The sequence below is a fragment of the Nelumbo lutea genome, chromosome 4 (assembly GCF_056320005.1).
Source record: "Nelumbo lutea isolate HS-2025 chromosome 4, American lotus-T2T, whole genome shotgun sequence".
NCBI classification, from domain to species: Eukaryota; Viridiplantae; Streptophyta; class Magnoliopsida; order Proteales; family Nelumbonaceae; genus Nelumbo; species Nelumbo lutea.
Window position 1 is genome coordinate 2,458,346 of NC_142687.1, and position 20,486 is coordinate 2,478,831.

The window sequence follows — 20,486 nt, forward strand, 5'->3', positions numbered from 1 at the left end:
CCCAAAATACAGGGTACTAATTAGAAAATTTCCCTACAAAATAATACAAAACCCTTTTGCACTCTACATATTTCTATTTATACTCTTTTGAAACTGCCTTTTAACTCCTCTAAACTTAATCCTCCTTCATTCATTCTTTATTAATGTGCAAAAATACCCACAATGTTGACGCTTAGTTCGGTAGATAATCAATTATAAATTTACCATTACATATAAAAGCAATTTCCAATTTGGGAGTTGGGACTATGTTAGGGGTGTTTTTTGTCCTATCCATGTCAATCAAGGAACGCTAGTGTAATTTTGCAAAGGTGAGGAGAAATTTTGGTATATACAAGAAATATCGGTCTAGCTGGCGAAGTTTTAATTGTTTCCTCTCTGGTTTATTCATTCAGAAATCAGAAGTGCCTCCCGGTCTTTCGCACTCTCACGATTCAGACAAAGCACCATTCTCCATCCATGGGAGCTCGTCAGAGAAACTTCTTCTTTCCCGTCGGGAGAGTAAGGTAACAATCCCCTTAATCACCTCAACACATGTAAAACCCTAGCTCGACGGAATGCTATTTTAAACACAGAAGGTCCACACAGCAAGTGACCGAAGGCACTGGTTCAAAGTAACAAGAAGATACAAAATCGTGTAATTCGCTATGCTGCGCGTCTTTTCGTTTGTTTAAGTTACTCGAGCTCGAACGCTTGACCTACGTCAAAGATGGAGATCGGTCTGTGCTCTTTTCTTGTTCTCCTTGCCAGCTTTTTCTGTGCGGAATCGAAGTACATCGCTTACAACACTTCGCAACGGGTCGTCCCTGGGAAATTGAATGTCCATTTGGTTCCTCACTCGCACGATGATGTCGGATGGTTGAAGACGGTTGATCAGTACTACGTTGGCGCCAATAATTCAATTCGGGTATTTCATCTGAAAAAGAAGAGTCATCAGAAGTTGCTTCTTTAGCTTTAATTGTACTGTTCGTTAATGTAGGTCCAAGTTAGCGGACTTGTAGGTGCTATGAAATGCATAATTATCTACTTTCTCAACAGGGAGCGTGCGTTCAGAACATCTTGGATTCTGTGGTTTCGGCATTGTTGGCTGATAAGAACCGGAAGTTTATCTATGTTGAGCAGGCAATTATTATTTCTTTTCAAAATTTCTCCTGTCCATTGTATTTCCGGTTATTCTTTGTGCATCGTCTGAGTGGCAGTTGTGACATATAGACGTCTTTTCCTTTTATTTATTTATTATGTACTTTTTTATGCAGGCTTTCTTCCAGCGGTGGTGGAGACAGCAGAGCGAGGCTGTTCAGAGTATTGTGAGACAGCTTGTCAACGCGGGTCAACTAGAATTCATGTAAATTCTCAGTTCCTACCCCACCCCCACCCCAAAAGCAGCAATGGTCTCTGAAGATCGCAGCTCTTTGGACTTTGATTATGTTCCATTTTTTTTAGTATTCTATTTGATTTATTTTTTTCTTGTGTCATTTTGATTTTTTTTTGGTTAGTCTTCCATACTCGCAGTCAACGTTATTTACCGAGTGTTGCTTTCTTTGATTAATTTGTTACATTTGTTTGACCAAGTATAGTGTTTGCTAAGCTTTTTTATCTATTTGATGCTTTTTTGAAACTTAGATTTTTTACTTTTCTTTTTACAGAAATGGTGGCATGTGCATGCACGATGAGGCAACACCCCATTACATTGACATGATTGATCAGACAACTCTTGGGCACCGATTTATCAAACAGGAGTTTGATCAAATTCCAAGAGTTGGTTGGCAGATTGATCCTTTTGGACATTCTGCAGTACAAGCTTACTTGCTTGGAGCAGAGGTATTTTTTTTTATATGTATATTATCTGTGTTTCTTGATTAGGCCTACTTCTTTACTTTTCTATAATGGAGGGTGTAAGCAAACTCTCATTGTATTAAAACAAAGAACATGCACGTTTGACATGATATAATATATAAAAGGTTGAAGACTGAATCTTTTCAATATGCTCCATAACTTGTCTAAGCAATAATGCTGGATGTCTAAGTTCTGTATTCTCAAGCACCTATTTCATTTTTCAGTTAGGGTTCGACTCTCTTTTCTTTGCTCGGATTGATTACCAAGACAGAGCAAAGAGGAAAGATGAGAAGAATCTTGAGGTTGTATGGCGGGGTTCCAAGTCTCTTGGTTCATCTTCACAGGTTAGCAACCCATTGATCTATTATTGGGTTATTTTCTTTCTCTTCTACAAGGTTTAAATTAAATAAGTAAACTTTCCAGATCTCATTATCTATATCTTTATATTGAATTGAGCCATTTGGCTTTTTCCTATCCTCTGCTGGCCATATGTCAAGCTTTTATAATCTTTTCATGCTATATGCATTTGCTTTTCTTTTTTTGTTAAGGTTGCTGTATGCATTTGCAGATTTTCACTGGGATATTCCCAAAGCATTATGATACTCCCATTGGTTTCGCATTTGAATTTAACGATGACTCTCCTCCCGTTCAGGTAATTATCATTTAAGTCTAAATTGTTTTCTTGTCCTTGTGTACTTTTAGTATTTGAGAATTGTTTTCTCGTTGAGAGAAGATATGAAATAAAGCATATTGGTTTTTGATCAACAGCCAATGATTTATCTATTTATTTTTTGATGTTTCTCTACTTGGTTTAAGGATGACATTCTTTTGTTTGATTACAATGTTCAAGAGCGAGTTGATGACTTTGTAAAGGCAGCCCTACAACAGGTAAGCAAGCACTTTTTTTCTCCTTTGTCATGTTTCAAGTTCTGCTGAGGCTTCAAATTACTATGATTGGTAGTCTACTTTCAGTTTGTCCTTCATAAAAAGGTAGAATAACAGATCAGATGGCACATACATTTCAGCAAGCTCTTGAACTTTCTACCTTTTAGATTTGAATCATTTTTTATTGCTAATAGAGGAATTTTGTTAAAACAGAAATAATTATTATAATATGCCAAGCACCAATCTGGAGACCACCTGACCAAATCAAATATATTATGTTACATTTAATCCCAGAAAAAATTGCTCCCTATTAATCCCTTGTTGGGAGATGGGATTAACTTAATGCAATAGCTGTTCAGCAGGCTGTGGAACCAATTATAACTCTCCAAAGTGTGGGGCATTATCATTGGTTCAACAGCCCACTATACAGCCAAAGCGTTCAGCTAATCCAAATTATTTGTTTGGTTAATGTGTCAGCAAAACAATTAACAGATCTTTTCATCCATCTGAAAGTAGCTTCTGTTTCCTATGTCATCAATCTCCCTCAGTGATATTCATCAAAAGAAAATCTCCCTCAGTGTTTGTCTTATTGGGATTGAATCATCATAAATATGTTGAACTAACATCTATATGGAACCATACAAATTAATAGTGGCATAACAGTTAAAAGAGATATGGCCACAGAGAATGGTGAATCAAAGTCAGAGGAGTATTTAATACCATATCAATCAGGGTCTCATTTCATGGAATTTCTGTGTTCCACTATGTTTTAAGTTAAAATTAAAAATACTCACAACAGTCCAGAGAATACATTCTATTTATATTCTAAAAATATGCCACATCATATAGTTGCAGTTTGTGAACAGGTTGTTGTTGTTGTTCTTTTTCCAGGCTAATATGACAAGGACAAATCATATAATGTGGACCATGGGAACAGACTTTCGGTATCAATATGCAAACACATGGTTTAAGCAGATGGACAAACTTATTCATTATGTCAACAAGGTATTTATCCCCAAAAGGCCTTACATTGAATATGTCAAACAAAATAAAAGATGTGTCTGTGTTAAGCCATACATAAAAGATTTTATTTCTCAGTTCAGCTACAATTTACAAGTTGTGGATCTTGATTTCTGATGCTTTTCCATTTTCTCAAAATTTATTAGGTGTGTAAATATTCTTTGGAAAAGGGGTTGCTAAACTTAAGCTTTATGTGACAAATTGTTCCACATCACACCTTTTAATGAGCAGTCTGTTTACCTTTTTTTTTGACAAATGAGTGAAATTTTATTAAACCAGCAAATAAGAGTTACATGCAACCTGTGGAAAGGCACGAGATGCGACCTTTCCTTTAAAACTAATTACAGAATTATAAGTACAAAAGAAATTAGTAGAAGATCAAGACTGCAATCAGTCTTGAACCCTAATAAATTTTAGGCTAAGAAAAGCAGAAGAAAAGTGAGAGGAAGGAGAAGGAAGAGAAGAGAAACAGGAGAACACAAGGGTTTGAAAGGAGGGACAGATTCTAACGCATCTGCCGCCGCCACTCTCTTAGTATTTATAGGTTATGTTCAGTACATAGAGAAAATGACAGATCTGCCCTTAGTACTTACATGACAAATAAAGTAAATAAAAACTGAAATAACAAACTGACCCCAACTGACACTACTATGACTGAAACAAAAAATTACACATGCTGTCCTATGAACACAGTGGGGACCACTGCTGTGGGGCCCACATCAGTGTTCTCTACACTCCCCCTCAAGTTGGGAGTAGATATTTATCATTCCCAACTTGGATAGGTCTGCCTCTAACTTCTTCCTTGGTACAGCCTTGGTGAGGATATTCGCGAGTTGCATATTAGATGTGATATATGGGAGACACACTTCTTGTGATGTGACCCTCTCTCGCACAAAATGTCAATCAACTTCGATATATTTAGTTCTGTCATGTTGCACTGGGTTGTGGGCTATATTAATAACTGCCTGATTATCACAATACAACATCAAGGGCTTTTCATAGTCAATATCCAACTCTTCAAGTAGTGATCTCAGCCATAAGATTTCAGCCACTCTGTTAGTCATTGACCTATATTCGCTTCAGCACTAGAGCGGGAAACAACACTCTACTTTTTACTCCTCCAAGAGACAAGGTTACCTCCCACAAGGGCACAATATCCAGAGGTAGACATTCTGTCATCAACACTCCCAGCCCAATCAGCATTTGTATAGACCTCCACCTTCATGTGATTATTGTTCTTGAGCAGTATACCTCTACCCGGGCATCTCTTCAAGTATGCTAATATTCTCTCTGCCGCAAGGAGATGAGAAATTCTAGGGGAATGCATGTACTGGCTAACAATACTAACTGCATAACTGATATCTAGCCGAGTGAGGCAGAGATATAGGAGCTTTCCAACCAACCGTTGGAACATAACTTTGTCTTCAAGAGGCTCCCCGCCCTCTGCACTAATCTTGTGATTCTGTTCAATGGGTGTATCAGCAGGCTTAACACCTAACTTTCCAGTTTCCGCCAACAAATCTAGAACATATTTTCTCTGAGAGATAAAAATCCCCTGTTTAGATCTAGCAACCTCAATACCCAAAAAATACCGTAGTGCACTAAGATCTTTCACCTCAAACTCTTGATGAAGGAGCTGTTTGAGGGACTCAATCTCATGGCTATCATTTCCTGTCACCACAATATCATCAACATATACTGCAAGTAGTGTCAGAGAGGACTCCACCCTCTTGATGAACAGTGTATGACCTGATTGGGCCTGTACATAACCGAACTTTCCAAGGGCTTTAAACCATACAATGCCTTGTTCAGTCGGCAAACCTTCTTACCTGTCTCTGTATCATAGAATCCAGGAGGCAACTACATGTAGACCTCTTCCTGTAAGTCTCCATTCAGAAAGGCATTTTTAACATCCATCTGGAACAGGGGCCAAGAATGATTTGTTGCAAGGGATAACAGAACTCGAATGGTGGTCATCTTGGCTATTGGGGCAAAGGTCTCCAAGTAGTCTATACCATAAGTCTGGGTGAACCCCTTTGCGACCAACCGGGCTTTGTACCTTTCAATAGAGCCATCAACATTATGCTTCACAGTGAATACCCATCTACATCGAACCGGTTTCTTTCCTTTTGGTAGGTCAACTAGTGCCCAATTATTATTCTTCAACAGGGCATCCATTTCGACTTGCATTGCATCTTTCCATTCTGGAACTGATAAGGCTTCTTGCATTGTTCTTGGAATAGGGACATTGGCAATGGAAGTGAGGTAGGACCGGTAAGAGGGAGATAGGCGATCATAGGATAAGAACTGTGAGATGCTGTGAGTTGTAGATGTGATGGAATGCCGTTTCCCTTTGCGGACGGCAATAGGGAGATCAAGGTCATCCATAGGAGGGGAAGGTGTCTCAGTGGAAGGTGTCTCAGTAGGCTCTGTATCTGGAGTTGCAGAAGGAATTGGAGCTGGTCGGGACTGCCGATGACTAGGATCAACCTGCCTGCATCGCCTGTGATAGACTCTCAACTCTTGATCCCTTTGACCACCCTCACCACTACAACCTTCATCACCCAGTGGAATAGGTAAAGGAACAGCCCCACTCCTATTGCGCTCCCCCTAAGGAAAGTGACTCAAAATCCCACTCTCACTGCTCTCCCCCTGAGGAGAAACCCTAGGATAATAGGGTGTCTCCTCAAAGAAGGTGACATCCATGGAGACTCTTGACAGTGTAGCCGACCAGAGATAGGTGAAAGAGGAGAGAAGAGAAGAGAAGAGAAGAGAGGAGAAAAGAGAGGGTTTGCAATGCAACAGTACTGGCGGCGCTAGTGTTTATTTAATATATATAGGGCGATAGAAAAATAACAAGGGAAAAGACCCTTGTGCCCCTGAGTACAATAACAGACATAACAGATATAAAAAACGAAATAAAAAATACTTTAATTTGGACAAACAGGCCCTAACAACTGCAACTAAGTTATTATAACATTATTCCAACACTCCCCCTCAAGTTGGAGCATAGATGTCAATCATGCCCAACTTGTCACACAAATCTTTGTGCCGCACATGATGAAGACCTTTGGTGAAGATATCTGCAAGTTGCTCTTCCGAGTTGACATATGGTGTGCACACTTCTCCACTTTCAAGTTTCTCTCTGATAAAATGCTTGTCCACTTCAATGTGTTTCGTCCTATCATGCAGAATTGGATTAGCAGCAATATTGATGGCTGCTTTATTGTCACAGTAGAGTGAAGTAGGATTGTTTACTGCAAAACCCAGTTCACCTAACAGATTTCTTATCCACATGATTTCTACAACCCCATGAGCCATCGCTCTATACTCTGCTTCAGCACTGGATCTAGCCACCACACTTTGTTTTTTGCTTCTCCATGTGACAAGGTTTCCTCCTACAAAGGCACAATAACCACTGGTGGACTTCCGGTCATTGACTGCTCCTGCCCAATCTGCATCAGTATATACTTCCACTTTTAAGTGACTGTGTTTCTGGAACAACAAACCAGCTCCAGGAAACTTCTTGAGATATCTCAAGATCCTCTCTGCAGCCTCAAAGTGAGTTGTCATCGGGTTGTGCATGAATTGACTAAGGACACCCACTGCATAAGCAATATCAGGCCTGGTCATAGACAAATACAGAAGTCTCCCCACGAGTCTTTGGAACATCTTTACATCTTTCAAAAACTCTCCCTGACTGTCTCCCAGATGGTGATTAGGTTCAATAGGTGAATCAGATGGTTTTACCCCCAACTTGCCTGTATCTTCTAGTAGATCTAGTACATACTTCCGTTGGGAAATAAAGATGCCCTTGTGAGAGCGGGCAACTTCAATTCCAAGGAAGTATCGTAAGGGGCCTAGATCCTTCACCTCAAATTTAGTGGCTAAGAATTTTTTTAGTCTCTGGATTTCAGCTTCCCAATCTCCTGTGATCACTATGTCATCCACATACACAATAAGAGCTGCAATTTTACCTTCACCTCTTTTTACAAACAAGGTATGATCTGACTGGCATTGTTTGAATCCCATTTGTTGGACTGCTACATGGAACTTACTAAACCAAGCCCGAGGTGATTGTTTCAATCCATATAGGGACTTTTTCAACCTGCACACCTTTTGTTCATTGCCTCTGGCATAGAACCCTAGGGGTTGGGTCATGTACACCTCCTCTTCCAAGTCAACATTCAGGAAGGCATTCTTGATGTCCAATTGGTGAAGATCCCAATCAAGATTTGCTGCCAAGGAAAGGAGAATCCGGATGGAGTTCATCTTCGCTACAGGGGCAAAAGTCTTTGCATGGTCCACTCCATATACCTGTGTGAAGCCTCTTGCTACCAGTCTAGCCTTGTACCTTTCAACAGTTCCATCAACTTTGTGTTTCACTGTGAACACCCACTTGCACCCCACTGGTTCCTTCCCTTCAAGAAGATCTACCAACTCCCACGTACCATTTTTATGTAAAGCATCGATTTTTTCCTTCATTGCATCTGTCCATTCAGGTTTTGACAAAGTTTCTACCACGGTCTTAGGGATGTGAACACTATCCACAGAGGAGAGGAAGGCACGGTACGAGGGTGAAACATGCTCATAGGACACAAAGTTAGAGATAGGATGATTAGTGGTACAAGATCTAACACCCTTTCTCTTAGCAATAGGAATATTAAGATCATTGGGGACATGTGAATCAACATTTAAAGGAGCAATGGGAGCAAGTGTACCTAGCTGATGAGACGGATCTGCCTCGGGTGAATCCGATGATGTTGGTTGCATAGTGTCCGGCTCCACAGCTCTTGAACTCTGCTGGCTCTTATGACGACGATGGAAAACCCGAAACGGAGGAGGATCGGGTAAAGGAGGTAGTTAAATCTGAGTCGTCGCCTGTTTCTCCTCAACCCTACTCTCCCCCTGAGGAGAAACCGAGAAGAACGGTTGACTCTCAAAGAATGAGACATCAATGGAAACATAGTACTTGCGGGCAATGGGATCATAGCAACGATACCCCTTTTGAGATGAGGGGTAACCAAGAAAAACACAAGGAATAGCCCGAGGGTCAAGTTTACCACGAGTAGGTGAGAGGTTCTGGACAAAACAACGACACCCAAAAACACGCATCGGAATGGTGGACAGCGGGGCTGTAGGGAACAGGAGCTGATGTGGGGCCTTATACTCTAATAGCCGAGAGGGCATGCGATTGATGATATATGTCGCACACAATACTGCATCCATCCAGAACTGTTTTGGCACATTCATATGAATCAGCAAGCCACGAGCAACTTCGAGTAGATGACGATTTTCGTTCAGCCACACCATTTTGTTGGGGTGTCCTGGCACAAGAGCTTCGCTGAAGTGACCCACTCGAATTAAAGAACTTCGTGAGATCACTATGGAAATATTCCTTTGCATTGTCTGACTAGAAAATATGAATTTCCGTTTCGAACTGAGTGAACACCATGCGTTGGAAATCTTTCACAATTTGTGGCACTTCATCTCGAGATCGCATAGGATAAACCCAAGTGTGTCGAGAATAATCATCAATCAGCGTAACAAAATACTTATAGCCAGCCGCAGTAGGTAGAGTAACAGGGCCCCAAACATCAGAATAAACAATATGAAAGGGAAATTCAGATCTTTTATTTCTTAAAGGTAAAGAGCTTCTACAATGCTTACTCAACTGACAAGTTTGACACTGTAACTGACTCACTGACAAGGACTCAAACAACTTTGGGAACATAACTTTTAACGACTCAAAAGAAAGATGACCTAAACGACTATGCCATAAATAGGCCTGACTCTCACTCGACGAACTTGTGGACTCAGTCGCCACTAGACCAACATTATTCTCCAACACGTAGAGACCATCCACCATGCTTCCTCTACCAATCGTCTTCCCCGAGGTCAAATCCTGAAACACACATGAAGACGGAAAAAAGGTGACTGAGTAGTTCAAAGAGTGAGTAATACTACCAATGGACAACAAATTAATAGGTAATTTCGGAACATGCAGGACATTTGGAAGAGTAAGGCCAAGTGGGAGAGATATGGTGCCTCGGCCAGCTATGGTAGAAAAAGAACCATCAGCCAGTCTTACCTTATCTCTCCCAGAGAGAAGGTTATATGTCTGGAACAAATTTGACTTACCGGTCATGTGATTCGAGGCTCCGGAGTCAATAATCCAAGGTGAATCAGTAGTATGAGATGACACATGGAAGGCCGTGGCATTACCTGATGTAGACGCAAATGAGGTAGGAGTAGGCCCAGAATCCACCTGGCGGAGAGTCCTACCATACAATTCCAAATGTTCACGGAAGGAATTGATAATATCTTCCTTAGGGTCAGAACCGGGATATCTCTCCTGAGTTACGGAAGGACTAGTCTCTGTCGATGCCAGATTAGCTGAGTTATACCTTCTTTGATTCTGCTGGCCTGGTTTCTTGCCCTGATCCGGTGCTGACTTCTTACCCAAATCCTGTGCCCATTTAGGTTTTCCATGGAGATCCCAGCATGTATCTTTAGTGTGTCGTGTCTTCTGGCAGTGAGTGCACCAGAGCTTGCTTTTATCTTCTGTTTTTTTCTGAGTGTCACCCCTTTTAAAACCACCTCTGACATTTGTATCTGAATTTCCCTGGACTGCTAGGGCAACTGACTCCCCTTCTACACCATTCATCACACTTCTTCTGCTTTCTTCTGACTGCACCAAGGCATACACCTCCTGAACTGATGGCAAGTCTTTACTACCCAAGATCTGCACCCTGATGGACTCATATGACTGATTCAGCCCTAGGAGAAAGGCAAACACGCGTTGCTGTGATACAAGTGACTTATAGGCTTTTGCATCTTCATCACACTTCCAATTCACGTTCTGATAGTGATCAAGTTCTTTCCATATTGATGTCAAATCAGAATAGTACATCAAGAGACTCCTCTCCCCCTGCTTGCAAGTAGAAGATTCAGCTTGTAGTTGATATATCTTGGCATAGTGTCTCTGTTCTGAATAAGTGGACTTCGCTTGTTCTCATATCTCACAAGCAGTTTCAGCCCACATAAAGGTCTTCCTTACTTGTGACAGCATTGAAACCAAGAGCCAAGACATCACCATACTGTTCTCTTGGTCCCACCTATCGTGCTCACCACTTCCATACTTCGGTTCCTTTACTCTCCCATTGATGTATCCTATTCGCCCCCTAGCAGTGATGTAGAGTTTTATCCCCCTATACCACTCAAGGTAATTCAGACCATCAAAGGGAATGACAGCCATGGGAAAGCTCATATCCATTCCCCCACTCACTCCATTGTGGCTCCCTGAGATTTCTGAAGTAGCAGAATTCTCAGTCGACATGGTCAAGCAGTTACTCAGTCCTACACACCGGATTTAGGACCCCTCCTTACTCCACAAAGCAATGCTCCACTCAGTTCACACCCACACACTAGGGTTTACCAACCAGATTGTGCACAAACCGTACCAAATTCTGGACAAAACTAAGGTAATATTCGGCAGTTTTAGACCTGCCTATCATAATTCTAGAATGGCTAACAACCACTAATCAACAGGAGAGATCCTTCTTGCTTATGGTCAACTCAAACCATTGAGAAGACAGGTCAGCATTGACCTACAGGTGTCTTAACACACCAACAGGATCACATGATCCAAGACAACTAGGGTTACACAGGTTCGATAGCATTCAGCCGCCCCAGATTCATAGGGTTTTCACTCGGCCCATGATCAAGGAGAGTAAAGAGGAGAAAATTAGAGGGAAAACTGTACCAGTCGTAGCTATTCTGTAGTCCAGAATCAGATTTCCTTTCTGCTAGTCTGTTCGACCTATTCTTTGGGTTGATCGGTCTGCTCTCTTTTAATCAGTATTCCTGCTCTGATACCATCTTGACAGTGTAGCCGGCCAGAGATAGGTGAAAGAGGAGAGAAGAGAAGAGAAGAGAAGAGAGGAGAAAAGAGAGGGTTTGCAATGCAACAGTACTGGCGGCGCCAGTGTTTATTTAATATATATAGGGCGACAGAAAAATAACAAGGGAAAAGACCCTTGTGCCCCTGAGTACAATAACAGACATAACAAAAATAAAAAACGAAATAAAAAACACTTTAATTTGGACAAACAGGCCCTAACAACTGCAACTAAGTTATTCTAACATTATTCCAACAGAGACAAACCTTTTCCCTGAAATCGAATCATAGCAGCAATAACCCTTTTGAGTTTGTGCATAACCGAGGAAAATGCATTTGAAGGCCTTAGGTTCAAACTTGGAATGATGAGGCCCGAGAAGCTGAACGAAATAGGTACAACCAAAGGTTTTAAGGGGAACAATGAACAACTCCTCGTTTGGGTATAGAAGGGAAAAAGGGGTCTTCATATCAAGAACCTGGGAAGGAACCTGATTAATGAGATATACTGCCGTAAGGATAGCATCACCCCAGAAGCGAATAGGTACATTGGAGGTAAACATAATGCTTCTAGCTACCTCCAAGATGTGCCTATTCTTCCTTTCGGCAACGCCGTTCTGCTGCGGTGTATGAGGACAAGTGCTATGGTGAATAACTCCATGGCTGAGAAGGTAGGAGGTCAATGGCTTAGCAAAGTATTCCTTTGCATTATCAGATCTAAGGACTTTGATTTTGGCCCCAAACTGAGTGAGAATCATCTGATGGAAGTTTTGGGTCATAGCAGGAACCTCATCCCAAGAACGCATAAGATAGACCCAAGAAAAGCGGGTATGGTCATCAACAAACAGTATAAAATATCTGTACCTACCCATAGAAGAGATGTGATATGGCCCCCAAACATCAGTATGCACAATATCAAAAGAAGAATTACTCATTTTATTACTCAAAGATTAAGAAGTTCTACAATGTTTGGCGAACTCACAAATCTCACACCTCAGCTTTGATAACTCAACAAACTCAAATAAAGAAGGAAACAAACTCTTCAAAGACCTGAAAGACAAATGACCTAATCGATTATGCCAAACCATAACCGGACTCACAGACTGAGAAACAAAAGACTTCTTATCCACTGACTCCTCCTGACGAGAACTCTCTCCAAGCAGATAGATCACATTCGTCTCACCGCCAGTCCCAATCACCTTCCTCCTTTCCAAGTCCTGAAAAACACATCGGTCAAGGTAAAAGGTTACTGAACAGTTCATATGTTTGGTAATACTACTGACTGAAAGCATGTTAGTATCAAGCTTAGGAACATGCAAGACAAAAGATAAAGAGATAGTATCCGATAGCTTGATGTCACCCTTGCCCGAAATGGGAACAAGAGAGCCATCGGCAATGGATACTCTATCTCGGCCAGAGGACAAGTGATAAGAAGTGAACAATGATGGCAAGCTAGTCATATGGTCGGATGCACCTGAACCTATTACCCAACAGTGGTCAGTATTACCTGGAGCTGAAGCATGGTAAGCTGAGGCTCGAGTACTTGAATGTGCAAACACAGATGTGGCAGGAGCTGATGGTGACTGAGACGGCTGAGCTGAACTCCCAACTTCCCTTTCCAACTGTATGAGGGCAGCCCGAACAGCGGCTAAGGTCTCTAGGGATGTGCCTGATGAGGATGCTGAATCAGTGTTCACGGCCACATGAGCATTACCCTTCTTATTTCTTAGTTTTTCTGGGACCAAATGAGGATGTAGCTTCCAACAAGTATCTTTTGTGTGCTTGGGTTTCTTGCAATGTTCACATACCAGGTCCCGTTTATCTTCCTTCTTCCAGTCCCTTTCTGGATTACCCCCTGACTTAGGTTTAACAGCTGTCAGGGCTGGGAAAGGGGGCTAAGGTTGCATCATGACTTTTCTCCTAGTCTCTTCACTATGCACCAAGGAGTATGCTTGAGAGAGGGTCACACTATCTCTGGTCAGTATCTGTTGCCACACAATGTCATATTCTGAATTCAAGCCAGCTAGAAAATCAAACACCCTATTTGTCTCGACTTGCTTTCTGTGAGTCTGTGCATCTTTGGGACTCTCCCACTCAAGGGTCTCTAGATGGTCAATCTCATGCCACAAGGATGTCAAGGTAGAGAAGTAGACAGAAACTGGCTTCTCTCCTTGTTTAAGGCTGTTCACCTCACACTTCAGTTCATAAGCTCTATCAACATTAAGGGGTTGGGAATATGTTTCTTTCACAACATTCCATATCTCCTTGGCTGTTTTTGCCCACAAGTAATTTTGGCTGATATGTGGCTGCATAGAATTACACAACCATGCCATAACCAAATAGTTCTCTTGAACTCACTTGGTGTATGTTGGGTCCTCCTTGGAAGGTTCTTTCACATCTCCCAAGAGATAACCTAGTTTTCCCCTTCCTCCAATAGCCATCGTGGCTGATTGAGCCCATTCCAAGTAATTTGACCCATCAAATCTCACAATTGTAATCTGAAACCCGGTTTCAGATACACTACCATAACTGCTGTTCCCAAAACTACTTTCTCCCTGATTTTTAAACTCCATCTTTGGTCAAGAATCAGTAGCTACAAACTGTTAGAGCCACTACACCAGAAAATAGCACTTGGACAGTCGGTCACAACTAGAAAACAATATGAAATCAATGCAGGTCTGATCTGAAACCAATCTGTAATCACAGTATATGCATGAACTAGTGCAGGCCTGATCTGAAACCAATTGGCAATCACAGTACCAGGCAGTCTGTCAAGTTTTTTATCCCCTAGAAGAGCTCGAAGCCAAAAAAATAGGTCTGAAACCAGCTTAGAGAGCAATCTGAGATGCAGGAGCAGAATTAGGGTTTCAATCGTAGGCCTGAAATAAGTGCTCAGCCACACTCTCCAAGCAGTCCGTACAGTTAGGACCTGTTGTAGGGTCAATATGAAACCCTAAAACTGATCACCTCTGAGAGAAGGGGGTTCGGCCCAACAGTCAAACCCTAGATTAGAGAGAAAAACCTTAAAGCAGTTCGACCTCTCCTTCTAGATAGGTCCAACCTATCTCGACTGATAGCAGTCTCTGGAAACTAAATAAAACTTACTTATGGAATGCTGTTCACTGCCTTCCAGGGTTACCTGAACCCTAGCCTTCGCTGCTTCTTCCTGATTACCAACTCTCTGCAAGCCGTGACAAGTCCTCAATAACTGCGAACCTCTCCTGGTAATCTCCAAGAATCAGCCGACGAATACTTCTTCATAAGCTTCCAGCCCTAGCTGGTCCTCGTGTGGTCGGCTGGACTAGACACACATGAGAAGCCCTAGATAGGCTCTGATACCAAGTAGAAGATCAAGACTGCAATCAGTCTTGAACCCTAATAGATTTTAGGTTAAGAAAAGCAGAAGAAAAGTGAGAGGAGGGAGAAGGAAGAGAAGAGAAACAAGAGAACACAAGGGTTTGAAAGGAGGGGCAGATTCTAACACATCTGCCGCCGCCACTCTCTTAGTTTTTATAGGTTATGTTCAGTACATGGAGAAAAGGACATATCTGCCCTTAGTACTTACATGACAAATAAAGTAAATAAAAACTGAAATAACAAACTGACCCCAACTGGCACTACTATGACTAAAACAAAAAATTACACATGCTGTCCTATGAACACAGTGGGAACCACTGCTGTGGGGCCCACATCAGTGTTCTCTACAAAATTAAATTGAAGCCCAAAATAAAGTATCTCGGGAAACCCCTTGTTTTGCAAGTGAATCAGCCAATGAGTTTGCTGATCTGCCTACCCACTGAACTCTGATTGTCATATTCCTTGTTAACCATTTAACCTTTTTGAGAAGATCTCTAAAACCCCAAATAACAATGTCTGGATCCTTCAACCAACCCACTATCACCTGGGAATCCTCTTCAATAATCAGATGCTCTATGCCTAGCTGATTTGCAAGCTGGATTCCTTGTACAACAGCCAGTAATTCGGCCCTTAAAGAGTCTCCCACACCTGCAGGACCTGAGTACAAAGATATCACGTTACTATCTTTGTTTCTCAGCACTCCTATGCCTGAAGGTCCTGGATTTCCTCGGCTACTTCCATCAAAGTTCAGCTTGATGAACTCCTCCCCTCGTGGCATCCATTCAACCCCATGTCTGTCCTTCCTGGTAGAAGTATTAGCCACTGCTAACCAACTTCTCCATAGGTTGTCTGTCATCAAAAGAGTATGCATCAAAGATCTTTAGAGTTTTCAACCACTGATTTGCCCTTGTCAAAATACATTCTTTAACTTCCGAGAAGCTCATTTCTTTTTCACAAAAGATTCTGGTGTTCCTTTCTTCCCAAACTGTCCACAACAAAGCTGCTCTTATTCACTTCCACATAATTCTCCCTCTCTCTGTTTACTTTCCTTGCTTTGTTATGTTTATAGTTCTAATTAAGGAGAACGAGGACGGGGAGTATAAATCTGATACAAATGTTTTTCTCTACCAAATAAGGTGGAGTTGAATGTCAATAGGTGTATTTAAAGAGGGTAATAAAAAATGCCAACGTGCTTTCTACTGATTAATAAAATGTTAGTTCTTCCAGTGAACTGCCTTATGCCATGTCTATGCAAATGAGAATGACACTTAGTAGGTCTGATAAGAAAAGACGGTAGGAAAGAGAGAAGGAAATAATGAAGGAATGTGACACAGTTAGTAGTTAGTAGGGTGAATATAGTCCAACATCTTTTTCGCTTGGGGGGGGGGGCGCTTTGCGTTGCCTGTCCTGTAGACTTCTAGTATATAATCCTCTCTCTTGCACTGTAAAATATTTCCTTTGTGCATGTATATATATACATATATATTCATAGAACTCTTGTGATGATCTGCTTTAGTATGCTTTGGTAAAATAATTTTTTTTGGAGTACTTTCAGGATGGACGTGTTAATGCCTTGTATTCAACCCCATCCATTTACACTGATGCAAAACATGAAGCAAATGAATCCTGGCCTATTAAGATTGATGATTTTTTCCCGTGAGTTGGACATATTGCATTTGGCATTTCATTTTTTCATTCCATGTTTTCATCTTGTTCTGAAGAAATATATCATGCACTTTTCAGGTATGCAGACCGTTCGAATGCATATTGGACAGGATACTTCACAAGCAGGCCAGCCTTCAAACGTTACGTTAGAATGATGAGTGGTTATTATTTGGTAATATCTTTGTGCCCCTTTATCTAACAGGAATTTTCTAGGGTCTTTTTGCAATTCTTAAATATTTATTGCTTTTTTTATGTATAACCAGGCAGCAAGGCAATTGGAATTCTTTAAAGGAAGGAGTAGTTCAGGGTCCCATACAAATACATTGGCTGATGCTTTGGCAATTGCTCAGCATCATGATGCAGTTAGTGGTACACAAAGGCAGCATGTAGCTGATGATTATGCACAACGACTGTCAATTGGCTACATAGAGGTGCAGAATATGCAGATTTTGTTTGATCATTATAATGATTTTCTGGCTAATCTTTCATCTATCCACTTAAAGCTTGAAAAGTTATCTCTACTCAATGTATCTTGGCAGGCCGAGGAGTTGGTTGCATCCTCCCTTGCCTGCTTGGCTGAACCATCCTCGAGTACTGGATGTCAGAATCCAACAACTAAGTTTCAACAGGCAACTATTATGAGCCTTAACACGAGTAATCTATTTGCTATTAATTGTTTGAACATCCTAAATTTCATGCTTGTTTGAGGTCAAAGTGATGGTATCCCTTACTGTGGAACGTTTACTTTCACATGAAAGGATACTTGAATCTGCAACATTTCCTTAACTCTTTGGTGACATTGACTATCATTTCTTCAAATTATTTGTCAAGTTCCTTTTGCTTTTATAGCATATATTTTGAGCAAAGCTTTCACTTTAGTAGCAGATAGATATAGGATTTATTTGCTTGTGTAATTATCCCAGCATTTCAGTCACTATTATCTATGTTACATGCAATGCTTTTCAAGGCATTTGAGGCATGCATCTAGGTACCTCCAATTAAGGTACACTCGAAAAGCCTCGAGGCATCCACTGGGGGAGTGGATGCCTCTGAGGTATATGTCTCAAATGCCTTTTACATGAGGTGCATGCCTCATGCACTTCATGCATGCCTCAAGAAAGAAAGAAGAGTAACTCCTCTTGAGGAGGCTTTTACCTTCTTGCAATCAGGAGGATGCCTCTTGTGTTCTGAACTACACCTCATGCCTCCGGCTAGTGGAAAGCCTTGTGTCACGTCTCTGCATTTTAAACTTTGGTTACATGGAGATGACATTGGTTTTTAAGTGTTCATGCAATACAGCTGACTATAACATTTATGGATGAATCATCTGCTTAAACTTAGAAAGTACACTGTTAAGCTCAAATTGATGGTTGTTAGATATGACAGCTTGGATCAATTAGGATTAACGGTCTAGTTGAATTTAAAGAAGTTATGAAGCCTACAATGCTTCCATTCCATGAGGAACATCTCATTTTGGTAGATGCAAAGAGTAGTGTCTTCAAGGTGTTCATTGTCATTGTTAGTTCTAGTCTACTTCCCTACTTTGGGTTTCCTTTTTTTCTTTTCTTCTCCCTTTTTTGTTGCCTCTTTGTGGTCCATCTTTTTATTTAATGTCCCTATGCATAGTTGTCAAAGTGACACCTAGGTGATAAGGTGCGCATGGAGGGTTGCCTTGTTTAATCGCCAAAATATTTTTTACAAGGTGCTCTTGATACTTTTATATTCTTAACTTTTTAAGATTATAATAAATGAAATATACATGATTAAAATAAATTATTCAGTTTAAGTTAAAGTACTAGTTTCTTTTTATTATTTTTCTTATTTGTTAGGGTTGAATCAACAAGTATACCACCCTCAACCCTTGAAGACTTCAAAACTTGAACCGATAAGCATGAAAGAACTCAAAATTTTATCCGATCAACACATATTGATTATTTTCGTCATCATCATACAACCCCTTTATTTTTTGAAAATTCTTTTCTTTCTTATGTTTTTTCATGAATATGTTGATTTTCTATGTTTCAAATGAAGCTTATATGTTTTTATGAAGATTATATACAATTAATAGCGAAAGATGGTTGCTAATTCCTTTGGAACCTAAGAAATTACCCTAGGATTCATGTTTTTTATTTTTTATTTTAGAAAACCGATCACCTAGGCCACAATTAATAGTGAAATATGGGTTTTGTTAGTACCCAAATCCCATGGATCTATAGACACACCTTTCGGGAGATTGAAAGCATAGGAAGGGAGCTAACTTATACTTTGAAATGGGTGAGAACAACAACAAATGGGATGGTGGATACTAAACAAGGGACTTTCAAACAACAAATGTTTTGGGCAAATTTGTACTCTTGTGTTAATTTGGGGTGGTTTTTAATCCCACCTTGATGTAATTCTCAAACCTTATCTAATAAAATTTGTTATCAGTGCAGTGATGGAAGAGAAGAGGAGAAGAGAGAGGAGAGAGAGAAGTGAGAGAGCAGAAGAGAGGAGAAAAGATTGAGAGTCAAAAAGCGTCGCCAACTATTTTTTCATATATACTAGGGCGACGACAACTAAAAAATAAAACGATAAAAGTACAATAGTATCCCTGTAGTACTAACTTAGGAAAATACAAGCTTTCAACACTCCCTCTCAAGTTGGGACATAGATGTCAATCATGCCCAACTTGTCACATAAGTCATAATGCCGTGAATGATGTAGCCCTTTTGTAAAGATGTTTGCAAGTTGATCCTCATAGCTGACATAAGGAGTACACACTTCCCTTGTGATAACATTCTCTCTGATAAAGTGTTTGTTGACTTCGTGTGTTTAGTTCTATCATGCAGCAATGTTTATGGCTGCTTTGTTATCACAAAATAGGGTCATAGGTCTGTTCACTGTAAAACCCAACTCACTCAATAGATTCTTTAGCCACATAATTTCAGCCACCCCATGAGCCATTGCCCGATATTCAGCTTCAGCACTGGATCTAGCTACCACATTATGCTTTTTGCTTCTCCAGGTAACTAGGTTTCCCCCTATGAAGGCACAGTAGCCACTAGTTGACTTTCTATCATTTAGGGATCTTGCCCAATCTGCATCAATGTGCACTTCAACTTTCAGATGTCCATGCTTTTCAAACAACAAACCAGCGCCTGGGAACTTCTTAAGATACTTGAGAACTCTTTATGTTGCTTCAAGGTGAGTGGTCTTGGGAACATGCATGAACTGGCTAAGAACACCAACTACATAAGCAATGTCGGGGCGGGTCATAGAAAGATATAACAATCTTCCTATAAGTCTCTTAAACTGTTTCACATCCTTGATAGGTTCACCTTGGTAGTCACCTAATTTGTGGTTAGGATCAATAGGGGAATCAACTGGCTTCACTTCCAATTTTCTTGTATCCTGGAGTAGATCTAGGACATACTTCCTTTGGGAAATGAAGATACCCTTTTGTGAGCGGGCAACTTCAATTCCAAGAAAATATCTTAGAGGACCTAGATCCTTTACTTTAAACTGTGTAGCAAGAAAAATCTTTAACTTTTGGATTTCATCCTTCCAATCGCCAGTGATAATTATATCATCAACATATACTATTAGAGCAACAATTTTTTCTTCCCCTCTTTTCACAAACAATGTGTGATCAGATTGACATTGCTTGTATCCTTTCTACTGAACCGCTGCATGGAACCTGTTGAACCAGGCTTTGGTGATTGTTTTAGTCCGTGTAAAGACTTCTTCAACCTGCACACTTTCTGTTCATTGCCTTGAGCCCGAAAACCAGGGGGTTGTACCATGTAAACTTCCTCTTCAAGGTCACCATTCAGGAATGCATTCTTGA

The 20,486-nt window shown here is 40.7% G+C and overlaps 1 protein-coding gene across 1 annotated transcript in view; it reads left to right on the forward strand.

Moving 5' to 3' along the window:
* Nucleotides 1-348: 348 nt before the first annotated feature.
* LOC148853365 (alpha-mannosidase At3g26720-like) overlaps nt 349-20,486 on the forward strand; it is a 60,471-nt gene continuing 40,333 nt past the window's right edge. Inside the window, exons 1-12 of the mRNA XM_088941314.1 lie at nt 349-904; nt 1,036-1,119; nt 1,254-1,342; nt 1,644-1,818; nt 2,058-2,177; nt 2,402-2,485; nt 2,650-2,721; nt 3,610-3,723; nt 16,548-16,648; nt 16,736-16,829; nt 16,921-17,088; nt 17,197-17,286. Coding sequence (XP_088797440.1) covers nt 707-904; nt 1,036-1,119; nt 1,254-1,342; nt 1,644-1,818; nt 2,058-2,177; nt 2,402-2,485; nt 2,650-2,721; nt 3,610-3,723; nt 16,548-16,648; nt 16,736-16,829; nt 16,921-17,088; nt 17,197-17,286 — 1,389 coding nt within the window. The 5' untranslated portion in view covers nt 349-706. The remainder of the gene's footprint in view (nt 905-1,035; nt 1,120-1,253; nt 1,343-1,643; nt 1,819-2,057; nt 2,178-2,401; nt 2,486-2,649; nt 2,722-3,609; nt 3,724-16,547; nt 16,649-16,735; nt 16,830-16,920; nt 17,089-17,196; nt 17,287-20,486) is intronic.